Here is a 22,356-nt window from a genome sequence, read left to right on the forward strand (position 1 = left end):
TGAATATATGCAAATCAATAAGATTTCCTTATTCTTATACCCTCTTGCCAGTATAATGAAATTAGTACCTGTCCTCCCAGCACTATGTAAAAGTCCTAAAAAAAAAAAAAAAAGGAACAGAATCTAAGTATCGTAATGCGCTATATGTTTCCTGGAAAAAAAAATTTAATGTCTTAGGCAAGAAAAAATACACAAAACACTACTTCTTCTTAGAATCGAATATTTGTAAAGCAGACTTCGACTACTACAAGCTAAAAATTATGAAATTCCTATGAGTCTCAAACATAACACTCACCACAGTAGAAAGGGGAAATATAACCTACCCCATGTTCCCATCCATTAGAAGAATCGTGTTGTATATGTGAGAAAATATGAAGAGAAAGAGAATTGTGCTGAAGAACATTGTCATCCATGATCCATGATCCTCTCGAAACATTTTTAATCGGAGCAACTGACCTGAAATACCAATATTATTAAAAATTAATGTACATTGCAACTCAAAATTCATAGCTCCTTGCTTTATTTTAGTGAATCTCTATTGTCTCACTATATTCTGAAGTCTTTGTCATAGGACTGCCTTATCAATGAAGCCACCATATAATGTTCTTTCTGCTCTTTTGTAAATAAATTCCCCCACTTACCTGCTATTTTTTATTTTACAAATATGTTTTTTGTTCATACTAAAACGACTTAAGGCAAATGGTAAAGAAGTTGCATGAATCCCATATCATTTCCTTTTGCTTCTATAGATACATTCCCAGTACTGGCCAGATGACAAAACCAAGGCCAACCTTACTTACAAGATCTAATTGTTTAAGGTACATGAAAACTTGAAAGAAAAAATTAAGTCTCTGTTATAAAACACACAGCTTAGCCTCACTCTTAACTGAAATAATCCACACCCCCCATACAAGTACAAACACAAGTGCAAACAAGAGGTGACAGTGTATGTGTTAATGAAGCTTGGTGTGACTGCTGGACAAACATAATTTTCACCCTGATGACTAAAATTCCATTTATGAAGACAAATGCTAAAATTAGAGATAAAGTTAAGATGCATACATTTTAAGAAAGAAAACTGTATGAAGATGAACACTAAAGTAAAAATTACTAATATCAGAATTTAGCCAGAGAAAGTTTTGATTTATGGTAAAGAGAAATGATGGCACCAGCACCCTGAAAGGTGAGAAAGGCGAAAATTCTTGGGAGTAAGAAAGAAGTGGCAATAGGTCACCCTGCTTCTCCCAAGATAAATTTTGTCTATTATACTTACCTTCCTTCCTAAGAATAATAAGGGAGATGATGTGCATATAGGAACTACAATTAAAATAGAGTAGACCTGAATCTTACAATAAAATTTCTTACTACAGAAAATATTCCCTTTTTTAATGACACGTCAGTTATGAAATATATGTATGTATTTCTATCTGGAAATTATCTCTCTGAGGACAAACAGTATCTCACAATATCTCACTGAGCATAAGAAAAAATAATCTTTTAAGATTTAACTACTGAACTTTTCCTTATATCTCACCTTTATTAAAATAGCCCTTTAGATTTCATTTGCCAACCAGGCCAACAGAAATATTATCCTAGCCAAAACTTCAGATGGAGGGTTAAAAAAAATGGGAAGGAGATTTGGTTACATCACACCATGGATTCTTGGCCTATACAAGAGAAGCAAAGGTTAAAACTCAAAGTCAGGGAGAATGTGACTGTGTAACTAAAAGAAGAATGTGGAAAACCTTCTACTATAACAAATGATACTAGCCCCACAAATCATAAGATCACAGAACTTGCCTATTAATTGAATTAATAATTATGAAAAGCCAGAGATTTTCAAGTCTCCACACAACATATCGACAAGAATATTATAAAAGGATATTATTGAGAGTAAAACCACATGCTATAAATATCCTACACTATAAAGAATATTTATTCATTCATTGAACAAATATTTAACATGTGCCTCTTACATGCCAGAAACAGTTCTAGGTGCTAGAGATTCAACTGTAAGCAATGCAGGGGAGTACTTGAAGTCAATTTTCATTTGAGTATTTAATGGAATTGTGACCTTACTTTGGACTCATGGACTCTCTTTGTTCAGGGCTCCCTTTGCTGTAAGTCCTTTCAGCTTTAGAACAAGACAAATTTATTTAATTCAGCAGTTGATAATAAAGAACTTCAAAGACCGGCAATTAGAGTTTTTTCAAGATATAAATGTGAATTTCTTTCTTAACATAAGCATATGTCAAAATTTTCACTAACAGATGTACTTTAAAAGTCAAATAATAATGCTGGTGATTTAACAGGGCTTTGCAAATAAAATATTGTAGACTAATTATACACAGGTGGAAACAGCACAAAGTTAGCAAAAAGAGAGATGTGGCAGTACTATTTATTCTGTCATTGCCAAGCTCCTCATCTGCCACGAATTTCAGCCATTAGTGTCATTAGAACAAAATGGCAGGTTAACATGACTTGAAATTCATTTGAATAAAAGTGCTGCAAAATATTAAGCTCAGAACTAGTATGACCCAAGCGTTGAGTTAAAATGTATTATAAAAATTTCCCATAAGTACTTAAAGATTAACTTAATGAGTAACCCTCAAATGTTAGAAACATATACACATGGACTGCCCTCAGCTAACTGTTCTCACAAAGTACTTCAGTGTTGAGTCGAATCATATCTCAAAAATTTCCCATAAGCTACTTATAGGTTAACTCAATGAATAACCCTCAAATGTTAGAAACATATACACATAGACTGCCCTCAGCTTACTGTTCTCATGAAGGACTTCTCCCATGCAATGTAATCACACCAGGAACCTTGGAACTACCTGAGGATGTCAGATAGAAATACATTGTCTCTGCCCTTTAGGGTGACTATATATATGGTGTGTCTGGGACAATGGTGGTCTATAATTTTTGTCCTGGCATAAGTATTAATAGTAATCCCTTCCTTTCTTAAGGGTGCTGGTTTGGAAAATAAATTATGTGCCATTTTCCTATAGGTTCCAGAATTCAGAAATGTATGACTTTCTTTTAGAGGAGTTTCAGAAGATAACTGAGTGACAACAATCTTTACAGGCCAATAGAAGTGAAAAACATCACTAAGAGGGATATACTTCTGACATGGTCAAAAATAATTTTTATTTTAATCATAGATACAGTATTATTTGTAAATATGAGTGCACATTTATGTTATTAATAATATCCATCTTGGAGTGTATAGGCTGTCACCTTCAACACAAAGAAATTAGAAAATACACCTTAAAGCAATCAAAAGCATTGATGTGGAACACAAGCCCATATGTGTGATGAAGGAGAGAATGGGAGGGCACAGGGGTTGATGATTATGAATGCTGGCTAAAGTCAGATGAAACGGTGGCCTAGAACTTCAGAGTTTGTTCTGGAAGTACAGGCTTAGGACCACTAAGATGTCATAAAATTCTAACAAAATTAATGAGATAAAAGCATATTTAAAAGTGTATATAAAATGAGCCCACATATGTTATAGAAAATAGAGGTAGACAATTGTGACAGGGAGAATTATGGAGAAACTACTTGGTATCCTGGCTTTTTTGCTGCTGTGTTCTCTTCACCAAAAGAACAGAAGGAAGAATTTCCTTTCTACCTCACTGCCAGACTTTTTTATTGACAGTTCTAGGTCCCTTTTCTTTGGAGTGATTTTCACATGGAGGCCTGTGCAAAGAAATACACTAAAGAGTCTCAGAGGAAAGAGTAGAAGTGTTTGTGTTTCCAGGAAGGAGATGTGGGTAGCCCTACCTCTGGAAGGTTGTTAAAGCAGGGGATCAGATAGACCAAGGGCTTCTGTATTCATAAAGAATAAAAGGATTTAGGCCTCCAAGGTGGCAGAACCTCATTTGGGGATGACTACATGGATGTTGGTGAAGGCCAAGGTATCAAGGGTTATAATACGGTTTGACTGTGTGTCCCCACCCAAATATCAACTTGAATTGTAATAATTCTCACAAGTTGTGGGAGGGTCCAAGAGAGAGGTAATTGAATCATGGAGGTGAATCTTTCCTGTGCTGTTCTTGTGGTAATGAATAAGTCTCATGAGAGCTGATGGTTTAACTAATGGGAGTTCCTCTACACAAGCTCTCTCTTGACTGCCACCATGCAAGATGTAACTTTGCTCCTCCTTTGCCTTCTGCCATGAGTGTGAGGCCTCCCAGCCATGTGGAACTGTGAGACCATTAAATCTCTTTCCTTTATAAATTACCCAGTCTCTGGTATGTCTCTATTAGCAGCATGAGAACAGACTAATACACATGGCTTTGGAAGTCTGAATTATCAAACTAAGCTAGCCCCAGGGGAATGGCGTCAGTAGGGCACCCACCCACCTCTATTAGGTGCATGATGACCTGAGTAGATTCCGGGCATCTTAGACAGAGTCATTGTGCCAAAGTGGTAGAAGACCATTACTGAAGTAGCAGTAGGAGAAGGGGTAGAGAAGTAAAAACAAGCTGAAGGAGTCTTTTCAGGATCTGCAGCCCTGAACTCCTGCAAAACCTTAGTGATAGAAAAGGTTATTTGAATTATTACCGTTGTACTCTCTGCTTACCTTGGTAAGCAAAAACTCGAGTAAGACTTAATTTAGAGGCAACAGTGTGACATTACACATAAGACCCTGGCTAGGAAATATAAAAGGACAAATGAAGGGGTTCATTCCTCGAGAAGACTGCAAATGGAAATTAACACTACTGTCCATTAAGTCTTCTGCTCTAAAACCTCCTATATATAATTTGATCCACCCATATATACAAGAAACAAATAGAATCTGCAGTTACTGAAAGGAGTATATTTAGTTTGTTGGAGTAAAAAGATACAATAGTCAAAAAATCAGCATAGCAGGCATTCCACATACCAGTAAGAATATTACTGTTGCAAATAACAAAAGGGGAAACAAAAAATAACTAAACTAAAACTAGGTTAAATTATAAAGAGTCTTTTTTGACTTCCTTCTCACATCTTCTATCTTTTTTTCTCATGTCTGTTCTCTAAACAAAACATAATTAATTTTTACATACAATAGATATTCAAGAAATAATACAGATCTAGTTTAGCTAAAGGAATAGAATGACTACAAACAAGACCTGACCCAGCGCTCAGACAATATTATCAAGGCCTGATTAATCTCTATTTCCCAGCTCCATTTCCTCAGAGTGGGGTCTCATCCTAACTGGCTCCCACTACTTTCTCCCCAGGACACACACATGCATGCTTTCTTGTCCCAGGATGACCATAACAACCTGAGGACTGCTTCTTCATTGTTGTCCGTAGATGAAAAGATAATACTTTTGCTGTGGCATTTCTAGAGAAAGTTATGAGATTCAATCTGTTCGGGCTCATTTGGGTCCTGAACCGATTACCCTAGCCAGAGTTATGAAAAGCAATTTAATTAATCCTTAGGATTAGCTAAGCCTATGCTACCTGCTCCACTCCTACAGCCAAATGAAATTAGTTCCCTAGCATCACCTTGACCCCAAATGAAAGTTAAGTTTGGGAAACATAGTATTGAAGAGGGGAGAGCCACAGACAAAAGGCCTCCAGGTCCTTGAATCACTGCTTAGAACACAGGTGCCTGCCATGTTTTGGGCTTTATGTGAATGAGAAATTCAACTGGTCTACAGACATTATACATTTTGGAGATTTGTATTACTGCAGGTACCATTATCTTACAGGTTCAGAGATGACTGATGGAAAGAGGCCCATAGAAGGTAAGAAAAATGGGGTTTAAATGGCCCACATGAAGTCTTTATTTCCTTTATCTTTCTTTACGTCTCTAGTTCTCAGCATAATACATAATAAAATATTTTTACTGAATGAAATACTGATGGGAAGATTCTAGAAAGAAAATTAAGACCTACACTCAAGTCCTCCAAAAGAAAAATTATTCAAGTAAAATATGAAGAAAGCACACCTTGCTGGCAATGATCCTAATGAGACATAGTGGGAGTGGGATGCAGCTTCTCCTTCACATGGTTTCTTTTTCCTTCTCTTGTCCCACTGATCACAAAACCCACACCACTACCTTGCTGACGCTATACCTGCTAACCTAGAGGCTTTAATCATACAAAGAAAATAGCCATTCTATATTGCTCTTCTGTGTTCTCATAATGTTTAAACAGGCCTTTTACTCAAAGAATTCCAGAAACTGGTCTTAGGAGATCCAAATATCCACCCAAGGTTGTGGGGTGTCTCACCTTGAGAAGGAAGGCTGAACAACTGATTTATAGCCTTGTCGTCCCCAGCTGGACCACTAGGTGGCATATTACCTCAAAATAACCATCACAATGAGATAGGCTGCCCTCATACCCCAGCCATCACATGCTTTACCCAGCCCAGCCTGCGCACCCTATCCCTAGTGTCAGTCCCTGTGCATTGCCTAGTAAAAAATCCTACGGGCTCTTTTCAGGGAGCCAGTCAGAGAATCCTTATACCTCTATTGTCTCCCTTGAGCTCGAGCACAAGCCCCAAAATAAAGCCCTGTCTGGCTAATCTGCTTGGCCTTCTGTTAATTTCTATTGCACGGGAGCCTAAGAGCCTGTGGTCTATAACGCTAAGGCCCACGGATTTGTATAATTTTTGTCTACTATATGTGTGCTATACCCGTCTATAAACTGTAGCACAGTAGAGACCAGATTGATCTTCTTTACCGCTATGTCCCCATGGCATAGTACCTGGCATACAACATGTCTTAAGTATTTGTCCAATGGATAAAAATATAAAGGGCTATACAAATAAATGAACAAGCTCCTGCTTGCTTATCAGCCTTTTCATCAACACCACTGTTTTCTATGTACCCTGTATTTGTCTTACACATCCCAGTGAACTCCCAACTCTGATGTACACCTACAATTTGTTTTCTCTAATTTTGGCTACTGTGGAAAAAAGTTGCACAACACAGTTGAGAAGCCACTATGTAATCATGATTCCAAGTTTAGTTGCTAACACAGCACTGCACATTAATGCATCAATGCTTTTCCCTGTCCTTGTCAATTCTCTTTCCTGTTCTCCTCAACATCTATTTCAAGTTTCATCTCAAAGCTCCTATTGAGCCCCTTTCACTCTTAGAATATGGCTTCGGTCCCAACCTCAAGGTGACATCCTTCCCATCAAACATGATTTCCCTCAACTTCCTACCTGCTCACATTTATCTACTTATCTACATTCATGACTATCCTAACTTCCTTCCCTTATTCTCAGGGGATGCAATACTCCTCCCAAAGAAGACCCTAGCTGTGCCTTTTTAAAACCACACCCTCTCCTCTCTTGGGAGACTTGGTCCAGCCATCTTTTCTCTCCTTTATATATCTGATCGCTCTCTTTCCTCATTATTTTTTCTCCACCTCTGAAGCCTCTTAAGTTGATCCTAAAAACAATGTCCTTGAACTTCCATCCATTCTCCTTGTTTTCTCATCCAAACTTCAAGAAAGAGTAATCTTTATCACACCCACCCACTGAGATCTTACTTGCCATGCAAACATTCTACTGAAATTGTCCTGGCAAATGCAATGACCTCTACCACTCCCAAATCCAGACGAAATATATTGGTCTTTAATTTGCAAAACATTCTGGCTGCATCTGACCTAACAGTTGTTCTCCATCTCTTTTGACACTACTTCCTTGACTTCCCTAACACCAAATATGCCATTCTTTTTCTGTTTTTCTCAGTTACCATTTTAAGCATTCCTTCTTCCAATTATCCCATAAATAATGATGTTCTATGGTCTGTCCTCAGTCTTTGTCTTTATCATATCTCTATATGATCTTATCCTCTCTCATGGTTTCATCATCCAGTATCTCCAGCAGAAACTTTTCCTCCTGAGCTTCACACTGGAAGTCGGCTGCCCACAATAGTCCTAGATATCCTATCAGCAAATCAAATGCAGTATACAAAAACAAAGCCAAAATCCCTATCCTCTGCCCCAACATACGATATGCCCCAAATTTGCAATTTGACCCATCCCACCCCTAAGTCCACTCCTACTTCTGAATTTATTATCTTATCATTTTCAAAATAATTCAAGACTGAATTCATTCTTGGTTTGTTCTTTCTTCATACCTTCCATTTCAATCAATGGCCATATCATTATGTCCTCACATCCAAACTCTCCTCTCATAATTTAGGTTCTCGTTGTCTCTCGATAAGACCTGCTGCAACGCCCTCTTCCATCTCAAATTCACCCTCCACAGGGCCAACAGATCTGACTAAAATCATATGTGGCCAAGTCACCCCTTCACTTAAAAAATCTTTTAGTAATTACCATTCCCCCGTAATATAAAATCCAAGCTCCCTAACATGGTATACAAGGCATGACTTCATTTGACCCATACTTCCCCCTCCTCCTTCATCTCTCCCTTCCTTTCACTCTGTTTCCATCAACACTATGAAAATGCAGGTTGCATTTTCTACGCTCACAATGAACCCTCTGCTTCTCCATAACTCAACCAACTGCTCTACTTCATATAAAGCATAAAATACTGGTCAGAAATGATCTCTAGGAAGTCATCTTCTTTGTTAATATTTTATATCTGGGATTATAGAAGGAGTTTATGGGATGGACTCTCAAAGGAGGTAGTAAGTTCCTTTCAGTGCAGACAGGGAGGAATGGCCAGGCATAGTTTAAAGGGTTGGATTACACGACTTTTAAGATCCAGTCCAATTCTGGGATTTATGATTTGTGTTGTCAGTGAGAGATTAGCTCAAAATCTGCTAATTCAAAAGACAGTTAAATATATATATATATGTGTATATATAGATAGATAGATTATCCTTACCCACTAAAAGAGAAATTATTCCTCCTTATATTTTATCTGACATTGTATGCCTCTCTAACATACAAAATGAACCTGAAGTAACACACTGATAACATTCTTTAAAGGCCAAGTTAATATTTAACATTTCAAATATTAGAATACTTGACTATAAATGTAATCCCTATTTCTTATGACTGGAAGAAGAGAATAAAAGATAAAATGAAATTTGATCACAGCACTTGAAAATTAATTCAAGGTCACTTCCAGTCAGACTAAAATAAGTATATTAAGAATTCATCACAAACTTGTATAAATTTATAGTTTATGAAAACATGATATGACTATTTTTGTTTAAATTCACTAACTAAAAACTGGTAACAGAAGCCTGAGCAACATAGAAAAACTGTCTCTAAAATAAAAAATTAGCCAGAAATAGTGGAGCACCTGCAGTTCCAGCTACTCCAGAGGTTGAGGTGGGAGATTCAATTGAGCTCAAGGGGGTTGAGGCTGAAGTGAGCCATGATCATGCCACTGCATTCTAGCCTGAGTGACAGAGTAAGACCATGAATGGGACATCAACAAAGTTATCCAACAAACTACACCAGAGTATCATTATGGGGGTTAGGATGGTCTAGTTAGACAAACATGGCTTTATATAATAATGTAAGATCATAAAACTTTTGTACTCTGGAAGTACCATTACATTAACATTCAGATAAATCTTATTTCAGTGTACAAAGAGAATTTAAAAGCTTTGAGCAGATGGTCATCATCCCTTATTAGGAATAGGAGCATACTCAAGAAAGGTCTGTTATTCACTGAATTTGACAGAAAATCAAACACTGAATATTGAAATATAATCTCATATAATACTAAAAAAAATTACAATGTGAAATTCAAAAGAGGTTCTAGAAAGAAAAAAAAGCATTGTTAGAAACAGCATAATAGTGTGTTCAGATCTAAAGTTTAACGTCAATTTCAAAAATGTGTGTGTTAAAATAAATATTTAGTAAAATTACTAAATAAACACGTTGACAGAAATTATTCTCAGTAACACAGTAATAAACCTTCCATTTGAGAGAATCCAAATATTCTATTTTACTACAACAATTTGGCTCTTTCCATTAAACCATCCTCAAGTGTAACTAACTCAAATCGCTTATTGCTCAACATGAAAAAAAAATGACTCCAAAAGAAAATAAAGGTATTCATTTATTAGAATCTATTAGTTTTCCTTTCAAGGAAAAGTTAGCCATAGAATAAAAAGAATGCTAAATTAATACTAGATATTAGCTTGTAGCCCAAGATAAGATTTATCAGCACACTTAATTTATGCATATTATTTTCTGTAATTTTGATGGAATCAATTTGGCCTATATATTATGAATATATACTAAGTGAAATCATATCAAATAGCATTTTTAAGGTCAAAACCCATCAAATATCAGCAATTTTATATTACTTAACCTAATAAGACATTAACTAGCTACAATAGGTTTACAATAATTACATTAGAAACATTATTTCAACATTTAATAATCAAAATTCTTTTAATCTATTTTTATAATTCTAGTTAAAGTAAACAAAATATTTTCTGAACCATTATAGATTGTCACTATTGAAATTCTGTGCTGGGCGCGGTGGCTCACACCTGTAATCCCAGCACTTTGGGAGGCCAAGGCAGGCAGATCATGAGGTCAAGAGATCAAGACCATCCTGGCCAACATGGTGAAACTCCATCTCTATTAGAAATACAAAAATCAGCTGTGCATGGTAGTGCACACCTGTAATCCCAGCTACTTGGGAGGCTGAGGCAGGACATCACTTGAACCTGGGAGGCAGAGGCTGCAGTGAACCGAGATCGCGCCGCTATAATCCAGCCTGGCAACAGAGCGAGACTCCGTCTCAAAAAAAAGATCTGTATTTGAAATGGGCAATGAGATAGAAAGTACAGTCCCCAATTCTTAAAAATTAATATTCCTACCATTATTAAATTTGTACACCTTTATCATTATACTGATACCAATACTAAAAAACAAGAATACTTAACAATTTTAAAATAGGTTTTCCTTTAACTTCAGGCATTATATTAATGCAATTAAGAAAGAAACATTAAATTTTCAGGATTAATCCCCTACAGGCCGATTTCCATGGTTTTAAGCAATCTTGATCAATCACAAGGCGTGGATGCCAGCTCCCTGATAAAAAGGCAGGGTGGGGGGAAAGGAAGATTGGTCCTCCCAGATATAAACAGGCCAAGGCCAAGATTCTGCCATGTCAGCTACATTTACATTATTCCTATTATTTGTATCTATGCGTTCAGATCTCTCTGACTCTCCCTTTTATCCTGAATTTGATTTTCATTCATGGCTTTCCACAATCCTCTAAATCTTTCAGACTAGTGTCTTGTACTTGCAAATGTACTATTGTCTCCATTTATAGATATATAATTAATAATTTATATATTAATATTTATTAATATTAACATATTAATAATTTATAAGATACGAGTTTAAATGACAGGTTAAGAGTATCATAGAGAGGTATTGATTATAGTTGCTATGCTTTTTAATCCCCTAGTAATATCCAAGAATAATGTATTTCAACTTCATTGATTAATAAATGAGAAAGCTGAGGTGTAAATAGTTTAAATAACCTACCAATGGTCACACAACAGTTTGAAGGCAGAGTCCAGGACTCTTCTGATGTACTTTAAGGTCAGTTAGGACAAATCTATCAATCATCATTTCTTTTAAGCCAAGAGTAAGAATCTTTTGGACAATTCTCCAGTAGCTATCTAAGCCCAAGTTAAAGTAGAGTCAAAAGAACAGGATTCAGGAATCACTTCGGTGATCATCATCAAAAAGGGTGTTTGAAAGGTGTCAAAAATATCCAGTACTGAAAAAAAAAGTCTTATTTTAAAAAATCAAAGCAAAGCAAATCTGACTACCAAATAATTTTTATTAAAAATCTAATAAAAGTTATTTTGCATAAATTCTTATATAAGTAGTCATTTTCTCTATTTTATCTAGACTCCTAAGATTTTAAAAATCTAGAAATAAATAATACAATTTTTAAATACTACAGGCTTTTGTGTTAATGACAGTAGTTCATGTGGCGAATTCTTAATTTGGTTGATAATGTTTTCCTAATAAAAACACTCATTTACTATATATTTGTTGAGTGCCTACCATGTGCCTGTCCAGTGCTGTCCACTGTAAATATGATGGTAATTGGGGGCAACAAAACAAACGTAGATTTTCACACACATCAAAAGGGCTAGAGGCAAAAAGGATAGTCAGCTAAAATTTAAAGAGTACCAGTAAGCAAACAAAATCTAGAGTTACTTTTGGACCAAACACCCATAAGAATGCTGAGAAAATAAAATAAATGTAAGCCCAAGGACACTGCAAGGTGGAGACGCCAAGTCTGGGTCTCCCAGCACAAATCAGGATCCTCCAAAGAACATAACATTCACCTAAAACTATAGTATCTCTTGGATTCCAAGTTTGGCAAAAGTAAATACTCTCTAGAGGAAAATGAGCTTTATTTAAATCCTCAGAATTTAGACAGATTATATTATTAAAATATGAGTTCAAAATAAAAATTCACTAAACTCAAAAAGAAATGTTACCGGGGTAAGAGTTTATAGAAATAGCAATAAAACTTTAGACAATACAAGAACTTTAAACATTGAAATTACCAATATTTGAAATATGCCATGCCTCAATTTAATATACTTGGGAATTTCTCTACCCTCTGAAACACGTGGAATATAGTTACAATTTTTGGTATCATTATTATTAACTATGTCAACAGTGTCATTTCTGGGCTCTTCTTTTGACTTATTTTTCTTCTGGATTATGGGTCATATTTTGCTGCATTTTTGTGTGCCTGGTAATTTTTGATTGGATGCCTGATATTGTGAATTTTCTCCTTCTTGTGGGCAGGATATTTTTGTATGCCTGTAAGTACTGTTGAGTTTTGTTCTTGGATGCATTTGAATTACTTGGAAATAGTTTGGTGCTATTGAATATTTCTATTAAACTTTGTTAGGCAGCAGGAGCCTTTAAGGTTAATTTGCCCCAATTCCATTGTTCTGAGTATTCTACCTGGTGGCACATACATGACAAGGTTTTATGTTTTTGCCTTGTAGGGACACAAACTATTCTTAGCCCTGTGTGAGCTCTAAGAATTTTTCCTGTGTTCCTTTTGAGTGATACTTTCCCCAGCTCTGGGTGGTCTCTCACATCCTGTGCTGATCATTACTCAGCTGAAGACTCCAGAGGCAACGGCAGATCTCTAGGGCTATTCTTCTGCGCTCCCTTTTCCACGCTGGTATTCTGTAGTATGAAACAGCTGTCTTGGCCTCCCCACACACCCAACTCTATCTCCTTCATTCAGGAAGACACTGGCCTCTGCCTGATTTCCTCCTTCCTGAATGAAGCCAGAAAACTCTCCAGGATTGTAAGCTGGAATAACTGCAGAGCTTATTTATCTTAAAAGACAAAAAAGATCTTAAAATCAGACAGTAAAGACAGATTATTTGAAAGGAACAATAATTACATTGATAGAAGACTTCCCAACAGCAACAAAATACACTTAGATGAGCCAAATTTATTGCATCTTTTTCCTCTTGGGAGATTTGCTGATTTTCAGGATCATAGTGACCATACGGAAAACTGTGGCTTAGAGCTTGAGGCAGTGTCACTGGACCAGAGATAAAAACTGAAATTCATGTCTACAAATGCAATCAGGACATGAGGGACCAAAATACCAAAAAAAAAGGAAACTCAGAAAGTGACCCAAAATTCTAATACAATCTCCCAGAGAGCATTTGCTGAAACCTACTAAACTATGTAGGTGAGAGGTAAGATCAAGCAGAGAACTGCTGATAAAAGAAAAAAGTAAGCATAAATTTTAGTCTCACGATGCTGAATAAACAAAAATTAAAGTTCAGAGAACATAAAAGTAGAAGATTTCTGGGCAGAGTTCAGGCTTTAGGATACATGAAAGGCAATATCATAGGGGTAAGGACAAATCAAAAACAGATCAAGCCAAAGCTGAAACCTAGTATCTATATGCAAGTCAGAAGGAAATAATTTTCTCTAGGGAAGACTGTATCATCATGAACCTCTCCAATTCTTTTTTTTTTTTTTTTTTTTCTTTTTGAGATGGAGTTTTGCTCTTGTTACCCAGGCTGGAGTGCAATGGCGCGATGGCTCACCGCAACCTTCACCTCCTGGGTTCAGGCAATTCTCCTGCCTCAGCCTCCTGAGTAGCTGGGATTACAGGCACGTGCCACCATGCCCAGCTGATTTTTTGTATTTTTAGTAGAGATGGGGTTTCACCATGTTGACCAGGATGGTCTCGATCTCTTGACCTCATGATCCACCCACCTCGGCCTCCCAAAGTGCTGGGATTACAGGCGTGAGCCACCGCGCCCGGCCCTAATTCTTTCTATATTATCTCTAATATTCAATTTTTAAAATTAGGCACACAAGGAAAGAAGACATAAAAAATTACTGAAAACCAGGAGAAAAAAAAATTGATAACATAAGCAGACTGACTGATGATGCAAAGATTGGCATTAAAAAACATAGAAGTTAGATAACTACAATTAGTACATTCAAAGAAATACATAAAAAGATTACAAATTTTACCAAAGAAATAACCAATGAATAGATTTCATAGCAGTTAAATATGCACATAATATATTATTCCATTTATATAAATTTCTAGAAAATGCAAATAAACAGTGATTGTGTGAAGGTATGGAAGGATAAGGGAAGCCGGTTACAAAAGCTTATACAGAAACAGCTATCCTGACTGTGGTGATGATTTTACAGTTATACATATATATATCAAAACTTACAACACTGTATACTTAAGTATGTGAGGTTTGTTATATGTCAATTATACCTCAATAATGCTGTTAAAGACTAAAACAACAGTAATAATATCATTTAGAATTTAAAATGTGGAATTTCAGTTTATGACAAAAATAGGTAACAAGGCAGAAGGGGTCAATAAAGGTAAGTGCTATAAGGTTCTTGGAAATTGTTGGCAATATTAATTAAAGGTAGACTTTAATGTCAATTATGTATGTTTTTCTCTTTAGGGTAATCACTAAATGAATAGAAGTATGTATAACTAACAAGGTAGTATAGGAGTAATAATAAAATACTAAAAATATTTTATTTATTCAAAGAAAAGCAAAAAGGAAAGAACAAAAGAAAAAGAAGGCAAATAAAAAAACTAACCTGGTAAAATGATATATTTAACCCAAATATTTGATAGTTACATAACTACAAATGGACTAAGTACTCCACTAAAAGACAATTGTCACAGATTTTAAAAATGAAAAAAACAAAAAGCAAAAACTGAGAGAGTATACCTCCTATATACCTTCATTTAAAAGTACTTAAAGGAGAATGAATCTAATTCCAGAGGTGATCTCAGTAGAAATATCTGAGGGAAAAAAAAAATGGCAATAAAAGAAACTAATAAGTATGTATCAAATCTAGACAAATATTGTTTGTATAAAATAATACAAATATTAATGTCTACTTTGTGGAGTTAAAAAAATAAAACTAGAACACTGAACAGCAATCCCATGGAAGTAAGAAGAGGTTGATTACAGTTAAAACATTCTAGAGAACTTTTATTATTTAGCAGATGATTAACACATTGTAGAACAGCTGTTTTCTAATATACATAGTAAAGTATCAACAGTAGCCACTAAAATAGTAGATATTGAATACATAATTTCTAAACCTAGTAGAGGAGTGAATGAGGGATAGAAAGAGAAAAGGAATAAATAAAATTCAATCTGTGCAGAAAAAAAAGGGGAGGGGGAAGAAAGAAGGAAAAGCTGCGCTAACAGAAAACACACCAAAAAAAGTTTGGCAGAATCAAATGCTAATATAAATGTAATATATTGATGATCTTGCCAGTTAAAATACAATTGTTAGACAGAAGACAGAAAACTGATAGAAAAACAAATCCAAAGATTTGTGTTTGCAAGAGATTTAAGAATACAGAAGTGTTCGAAGTAATAGGCTGTAAATTTATATACCATTTAAAACTAACCGAAAGAAAGCTAGAATAGGTATTAATTTCAGGCAACATAGATTTTAAGTTAAAAAACAATGTTAGGAATTAATAGAACCATTATATAATGTCAAATATTAAATTCTCCAGGTAAATACAATGATTTTAAAATTGATAGATAAGACAAATTATACAAATAAGATAGATTCAAAATACTGCATGTAAAAGAAAATTGAATAAAACTATAAGAAGGAATTTAAAAATCTATAATCAGTGTGAGATGTTAGCATTCCTCTCTCATTTAATGATAAGTCATGCAAACCAAAAAAGTGAAACAAAAAAATTATCAAAGAAATAGCATATTTAAATAATATAATTAAAACTTGATTTAATGGACTTCATATTGAACCCTGCATGCAACAATTAGAGAACACATATTCTCTTCCAACACACATTGAAAACTTTAAAAACTGACAAAACAAATCTCAGTGAAGCTCAAAGATTAGATATCACACAGACCACAATTCCAAACAAATGTAGTCAATTATAAATTAAAAACAAAATGTTAAATAATCCTTATACCCCACACTTCAGAATTTAAACACACATCTCAAAACAATTCATGAATAAAACAAAAATCCCAATGGAGATTAAGAAACATTATCAAGAGACAATATTTCAAATTTTTGGAATGCAATAGAATAGTCAAAAATGGGAAAATCAGTCTGTTCAGATTATAAAAGAAAGTCTGCGTATCTATAAGCTATATATCTAACTTAAGAATAAGAACACAAGGTAATAAACTCATAAAAAGCAAAAGAAAGTTTATATTAAAAGATAAGAAAAAAATTAAGTCAAAGGCAAAAATAAATACAGAGGATCAATAAAGCCAAAAACATTAAAGTTTTATAAAACCAATAAATCTCTTACCAGACTGATGAAGAAAAAAAAGAAAAGGTACTAAAAATATTAGAAATGAAAAAACTACAAACATAGCAGGGATAAAAAAAATGGATAAATATCTTGATAAAGATGTTATTTACCAAAATGATTAAAGAGGTACAAAACTTGAATTATTCTATTAATAAAAAACATTTTATTCAGTAGTTCAAGCACCTTTCAATAAAGAGAATACCATGTCTAAATGATTTGAGAGAGGAGTTCTTTCAGACATTCAAGTAACAATTAATTCTAATATTTCACAAACTCTTCTTCCCTAGATTTATAATTTACTTAAAAAATCAAATTTAAAGGGATAGGTTTTTATAACAATGACTAATGTAAATTTAAATCTGCAATTCATAGGACACTATTTACTTTTTCTCAGACTATATTTCCTAGCTTATGAAAATGTTTATCAGAAGACTTTAAGCTTTATAACTCCTGGAGTTTTACAAAGAGGAGCAGCAAGTTGATTGGAAGAGGGGAGAAGAGTGTTGAATCTACAGTTACATAGAACTTCACTTTACATCAGATAGAAAACAAATCAGTTATCCATTAATGGAAAAGAAATACCATCCAGTATTTTAGGACTAAAGCAGCCTGGTGCTTCTACTGATTTCAGGTAAGAATTTCACTGCCAATTTTGAATTGCATTATTCCATTAAAGTACAAAAGTTCCTTGACATATATATGCAACAAATAACTTCAAGATATATAAAGCCAAAACTTAGATATACTGAATTTTTCTAAACATATATTTAATTAGCATACAGATTAACCTCAAACATTATTTATGCATCTACTAAGGGCACTGGGGATAAATATGTTTAATATGTTCTGTGTTATGCATACATAGCAAGTGGCTAGTTTGAGCTTAAAGCTAGGATTCAGACTGGCTTGCTAAACTGAAAGGAAAGAATTCCAATAATTTCAATAGTTTACTTTCTGGTTACATCTCAAATGAAACAGGCAACACAACATTGCATCTGAAGTACATGATGGTACACATGAGGGTCAAGCTCAGCCCACATATCCTGGTCTGAGCCCCACCAGACATAGAAGCATACTATCTTGTAATAGGGGATAAATATATATAATTCAGAGGTGGAAAGGGAACATTTTTTCCACTTCTGGATGGAAATCAGTACAGGTTTTGAAATAAGAAGGATTTCATGTAATTCATCTTCATTTTAGTAGCCTGGGGGCTTTTAAATGTGGAAACCCTGGGAAACCATAGCATTGACACGGATGACTGACGAGGTGAAGTCCTAAAGCCTGCAGCTATGGCGGAGCACTACCCTCCACCAGCCCCCGGGGGAGTCAACATCAATAGAGAGCACAGAACAGAATATGACAGATGCCTTTGTAAGCCCATCTGATCCACTCTGAGACAAGAAATAAGTGTTTGAGATTTTAAATAAGGTTAGAAATTGGAGATTACAAAGAGTCAGGGAAATCGAGTTGCACATATAATAAATGTGACCCTTTAACCCAATGTAATACTTTTAACCAAAAAGAAAAATTTTAGGGGGGAAAGTATGGTAGCCAGCCTACAAGATGGCCCTCAATGAGTCTCACTTCTAGCTAGTCACACCCACACATTGAATTATTACTTTCCTGTGTGACCAACAGAATACAGATGAAATGGCATGAAGAACTTCTAAGGCTACGTTGTGAAAGTTACTGTGGTTTCCACCTCATTCTCTCTTGAGTTGCTCTTTCTGGAGGAAATCAGCTATTACAACATGAGGACAATCAAGTTCCCCTATGAAAAATTCCACTTAAGGAACTGAGGGATCCAGCCAACAGCTAGCACCAACCTGCCGTGGAAGATGAGAGAATATCTTCCATCCATCTTGTAAGAGAACCCTCCAGTCAAGCCTTCAGATGACTGTAGCTCTGTCTGATATAGTCACAGCAACCTCATGACAAATCCCAAGCCAGAACCAGCCAACCTGCTCCCAAACTCCTCACTCAGAGAAAATATGAGATCACAAATATTTATTCTTGGTTTAAGCCACTGAGTTTTGGATGTATTTGTTACACAACAATAAATAACTTTATACTCCATAATTATTATGAAAATGAATAGAAGCCACTTGAGAACTTGAAGCATGGAAATAACATGATGAAAATGTGATATGATAATATAATTTTATGAGGAGAGATGTGAGACCACAAACTAGAAACAAAAGTACAATATTCATAGCGTAAATACTTATTTTACATTATTAAAATGTTTGACATTTTATTAAGACAGAACAAAAGAACTTTTGTTAAAATAGCCTTCACAGCACGAAATACCAGAAATAATTAAATAATTTCAAAGGGCAACTTTTATGTAGTAAATGCCAGCAATGGCGCTTTTTATTTCTACTGTAGTTCACATAATGTATCATCCTTTCTTACCATATTGTATAACATTTTAGTCAGACTGTTGATGTCTATATTACAAATAATAGACATAGGAGTTGTTTTATATATGATCATTGTTTATAAGTCTATATAAACAATGAATAATAAAGCACTATAATTCAGATGCTTAGGATTCTTCCATCTTTAAGAATTCAGACAATATTCCTTCCAAGTTTTAATCTACTGAGATTTCTAAATTATCTCAGATATAGAAAGAATAGACAAGGCACCACACCACATTCTGGAGAGCCAAGAAATTATATTTACAGAAAAGAGATTAGTATATAAAACTCATTAAGATTCATAGTGCCATTATTTGTTTGAAATCCCACTCCTACTGAATTCACTATTTGGTTCCTATTTAACAGGCATTTATATAGTGCTGTGTTCTAGGGTCTGTGTTTTATTAAAGAGTAATTTATTTAGCCACTATTCTAACATTTGATGGTCATAACTTAATATTTAATATTCATATAGTATTGTGTTTCCTTCCTGAACTTCACAAATAAATCTTTCTATTAATTAAACAATGTTGACTATTACTGACATTTATTTTTCTGCATATAGGGACATGAAAAATCTGTGGTTAGAATACTGGTATATTTCTCAATAGTTTCAATTTCCAGAGTCATCTGTACTCATTGGTGTTACATGACTATGTAAAATGAAATTGATGATTTTTATTGTATGCTAACTTAAAATTATGACAGAAAATTATCTTACACATTTTTACTTAACCAAATATGCAAACCTGCAACTTCAGAGAGATTGGTAGGAAAATCTTTCCAAATATATTATCATTTTAATTAGCCTCTTGCACAGTCTTAGAAATAGTTGTCTATTAGTGCCTGGCAGAAGTATAACATGATGAGTTTGTGATGAAAAATACTGACATTGTAACACACTATATTCTACTGTGATTCATCATTAACACGTGAGATAAAACAGTGATACTTGTTATAGGAGTATTGTCACATTTGTGAAACTGAAAAATGTGTGACCAGATGCCACCCTGGTCTGTGCATCTAACACATGAAGAATCACTTTTAGGTAGCTATTAAATACAAAGCATTACTTGAAATCTTGACTGTTCCTTTTAATAAATATGTTGGGATAAATGCATTAAAATGGACCCCCTCATTTGTTCTACCAACCAGATTACCACAAGAGAATTGGCACTATTATGTGGAATGTCTATTCCCTTGTCCTCAGTGTTTCACTCCAGATAAAGAATGGCCTACTCTCCACTTCCAGGGGAAAAACAACATACCTGATAGACCATTTTGAAAGAATAGATTTGGCATATATAAGTAAACATCTTTTCTCTAGAGACCAAATATCTCCTAGAGAGCACTCCAAATTGTGCTCTGCTCCTCCCGGAGAGGTGTGTCCAACAGAATTGCCTGGGACCAGGGAAATCTATTTAATTTTGGAGTTTAGTATTGGGAAGCCCCCTGCCTGCAAATTCTCCAGTATAAAGTCTTTCAGGAATAAAGGTGGTATTTGGTCACCATAGGCTTTATTTCTGTCTTATTTCTTTATTTAAAACATAGGCTGAGAAAAGGGGTGCTTCTTCTTGGGCCTCCTAAGGGACTTAAAAACATCAGTGGTGAGAAGAACCAAATAGTCTACAAAACAATAAAAGACAACCACGCAGATACTAACCAGCATTTTCATAAGCTCCAACTTTCATTCTCTTGCAAACTATGTTGTCTGAAGTTACAATGAAGAGATTCAAAAAACTTAATCAAGTATAAAGTTAGCAAACTAACATGGTTTAACCAAATCTCAAAGCAAAGGTGATTTTAGCCATCAAGAAACCTGAGAGGCCAAATGGAACGCAATAATGATGCCACATCATGCTAACATAAGATCCAAATTCACCAAATGTGTCACTTTCTTGTAATGCTTTTGCCTTACAAAAGCACAGATATGTAAATTATTCAGTATAATTAAACCAAAAGTACAAATAAGGGCTACATTTACCTATATGTTAGTTTTACATAATACTCCCTTTTCTTTCACTAAGTCACCGGGATGGGTTATTTCCTAATGTATCCTTAAATTCATTTTTTTAAAAACCTAGAAATAATTACAATTCAATTACTGCTCCAATTAGTAATGTTATTATATCTTTCTATTTAGAGGACCCATTGCATAAATATAGACATATATATAAAAAAAAAAAAAAGAGAGAGAGAGAGAGAGAGAGAGAGATATACAGAGACAGAAAGAGAGAAACTACACAAGCAGTAAGAGAAACCACAGTTTGTAAGATATATCTGACTCACTGGTTAAATCTAAGGAGTACTTAATGTGTTTTTGCTGGTTCTGCTGACAAGGTATCCCAAGGAAGGCAATTTACATGGAGGTTTAATTTGGAGAAAGAAAGCTTTAGGACTTCTATGGTAGACTTCAGGAAGAAAGTCCATTTTAGTGTTTGAGAGTGGATGTTTGAGAGATCTGGTAATAAAAGAAAGCCACCAAACAGAGGTAGAAATGTAGAAGTCACCAATATGGAAAGTCAGTGAATGTCAGCTGCGCAAACAGGAGAATGCATTTATTCAATGAGTATTCACTGAGTGACTCTCTATGCAAACCGTAACCTTAACTGCTATGAGAATAGAGAAAATTGGAAGAAAGAGGAGGTGAAAACAATAAAACTTTTACTGAGCTCTTCCAATTTGCAAAGTTCTTTTACATATTTCATTCAAATCTCAAAATAAGCAACTAGATGTAATTGTGCTCATTTTGTAGATGAGAGAGTAGAGGTTCAGAGAGATTACTTGATTTGTCTAAGGTCACACAGCTAGTAAGTGGACTATCTAGGATTTAAATCTAGATCTATCACATTCTAAATCTTACCCTCTCTCTACCAGATACTAATAAAAATTTTTTTTTAATTAAAAAAAAAAAAACGTGTTTTCAACTCAGGAAACTGGGGAAATGGTAAAGGCAATAAGAAAAGGAGAAGTTGCAGAGATTAACCATTAACATGGGTTGTGCCTCAGGAAGAAGGAATAATAGATTGAGTCTGGATTTCCATTAAAATAACAGAATGAAGAGGCTCTAGAGAGAGATGAAAATATCATGAGTGATGTTGGACCTAGAGATATAAATATGAACTGCATCAATTTAGAGCTAATCAGTAACTTC

At 34.8% G+C, this 22,356-nt stretch overlaps 1 protein-coding gene across 4 annotated transcripts in view; it reads right to left on the reverse strand.

Annotated features, from left to right (window-relative positions):
• The window catches only part of TMEM117 (transmembrane protein 117), a 530,078-nt gene that overhangs the window by 432,129 nt on the left and 75,593 nt on the right, over positions 1–22,356 (reverse strand). For all 4 annotated transcript variants that reach the window (XM_017529749.2, XM_017529762.2, XM_037738890.1 and 1 more), the window contains exon 3: positions 324–456. In XM_017529749.2, coding sequence (XP_017385238.1) covers positions 324–456 — 133 coding nt within the window. The remainder of the gene's footprint in view (positions 1–323; positions 457–22,356) is intronic.

The sequence above is a fragment of the Cebus imitator genome, unplaced genomic scaffold (assembly GCF_001604975.1).
Source record: "Cebus imitator isolate Cc_AM_T3 unplaced genomic scaffold, Cebus_imitator-1.0 Scaffold2, whole genome shotgun sequence".
In the NCBI taxonomy this organism is placed as follows: domain Eukaryota; kingdom Metazoa; phylum Chordata; class Mammalia; order Primates; family Cebidae; genus Cebus; species Cebus imitator.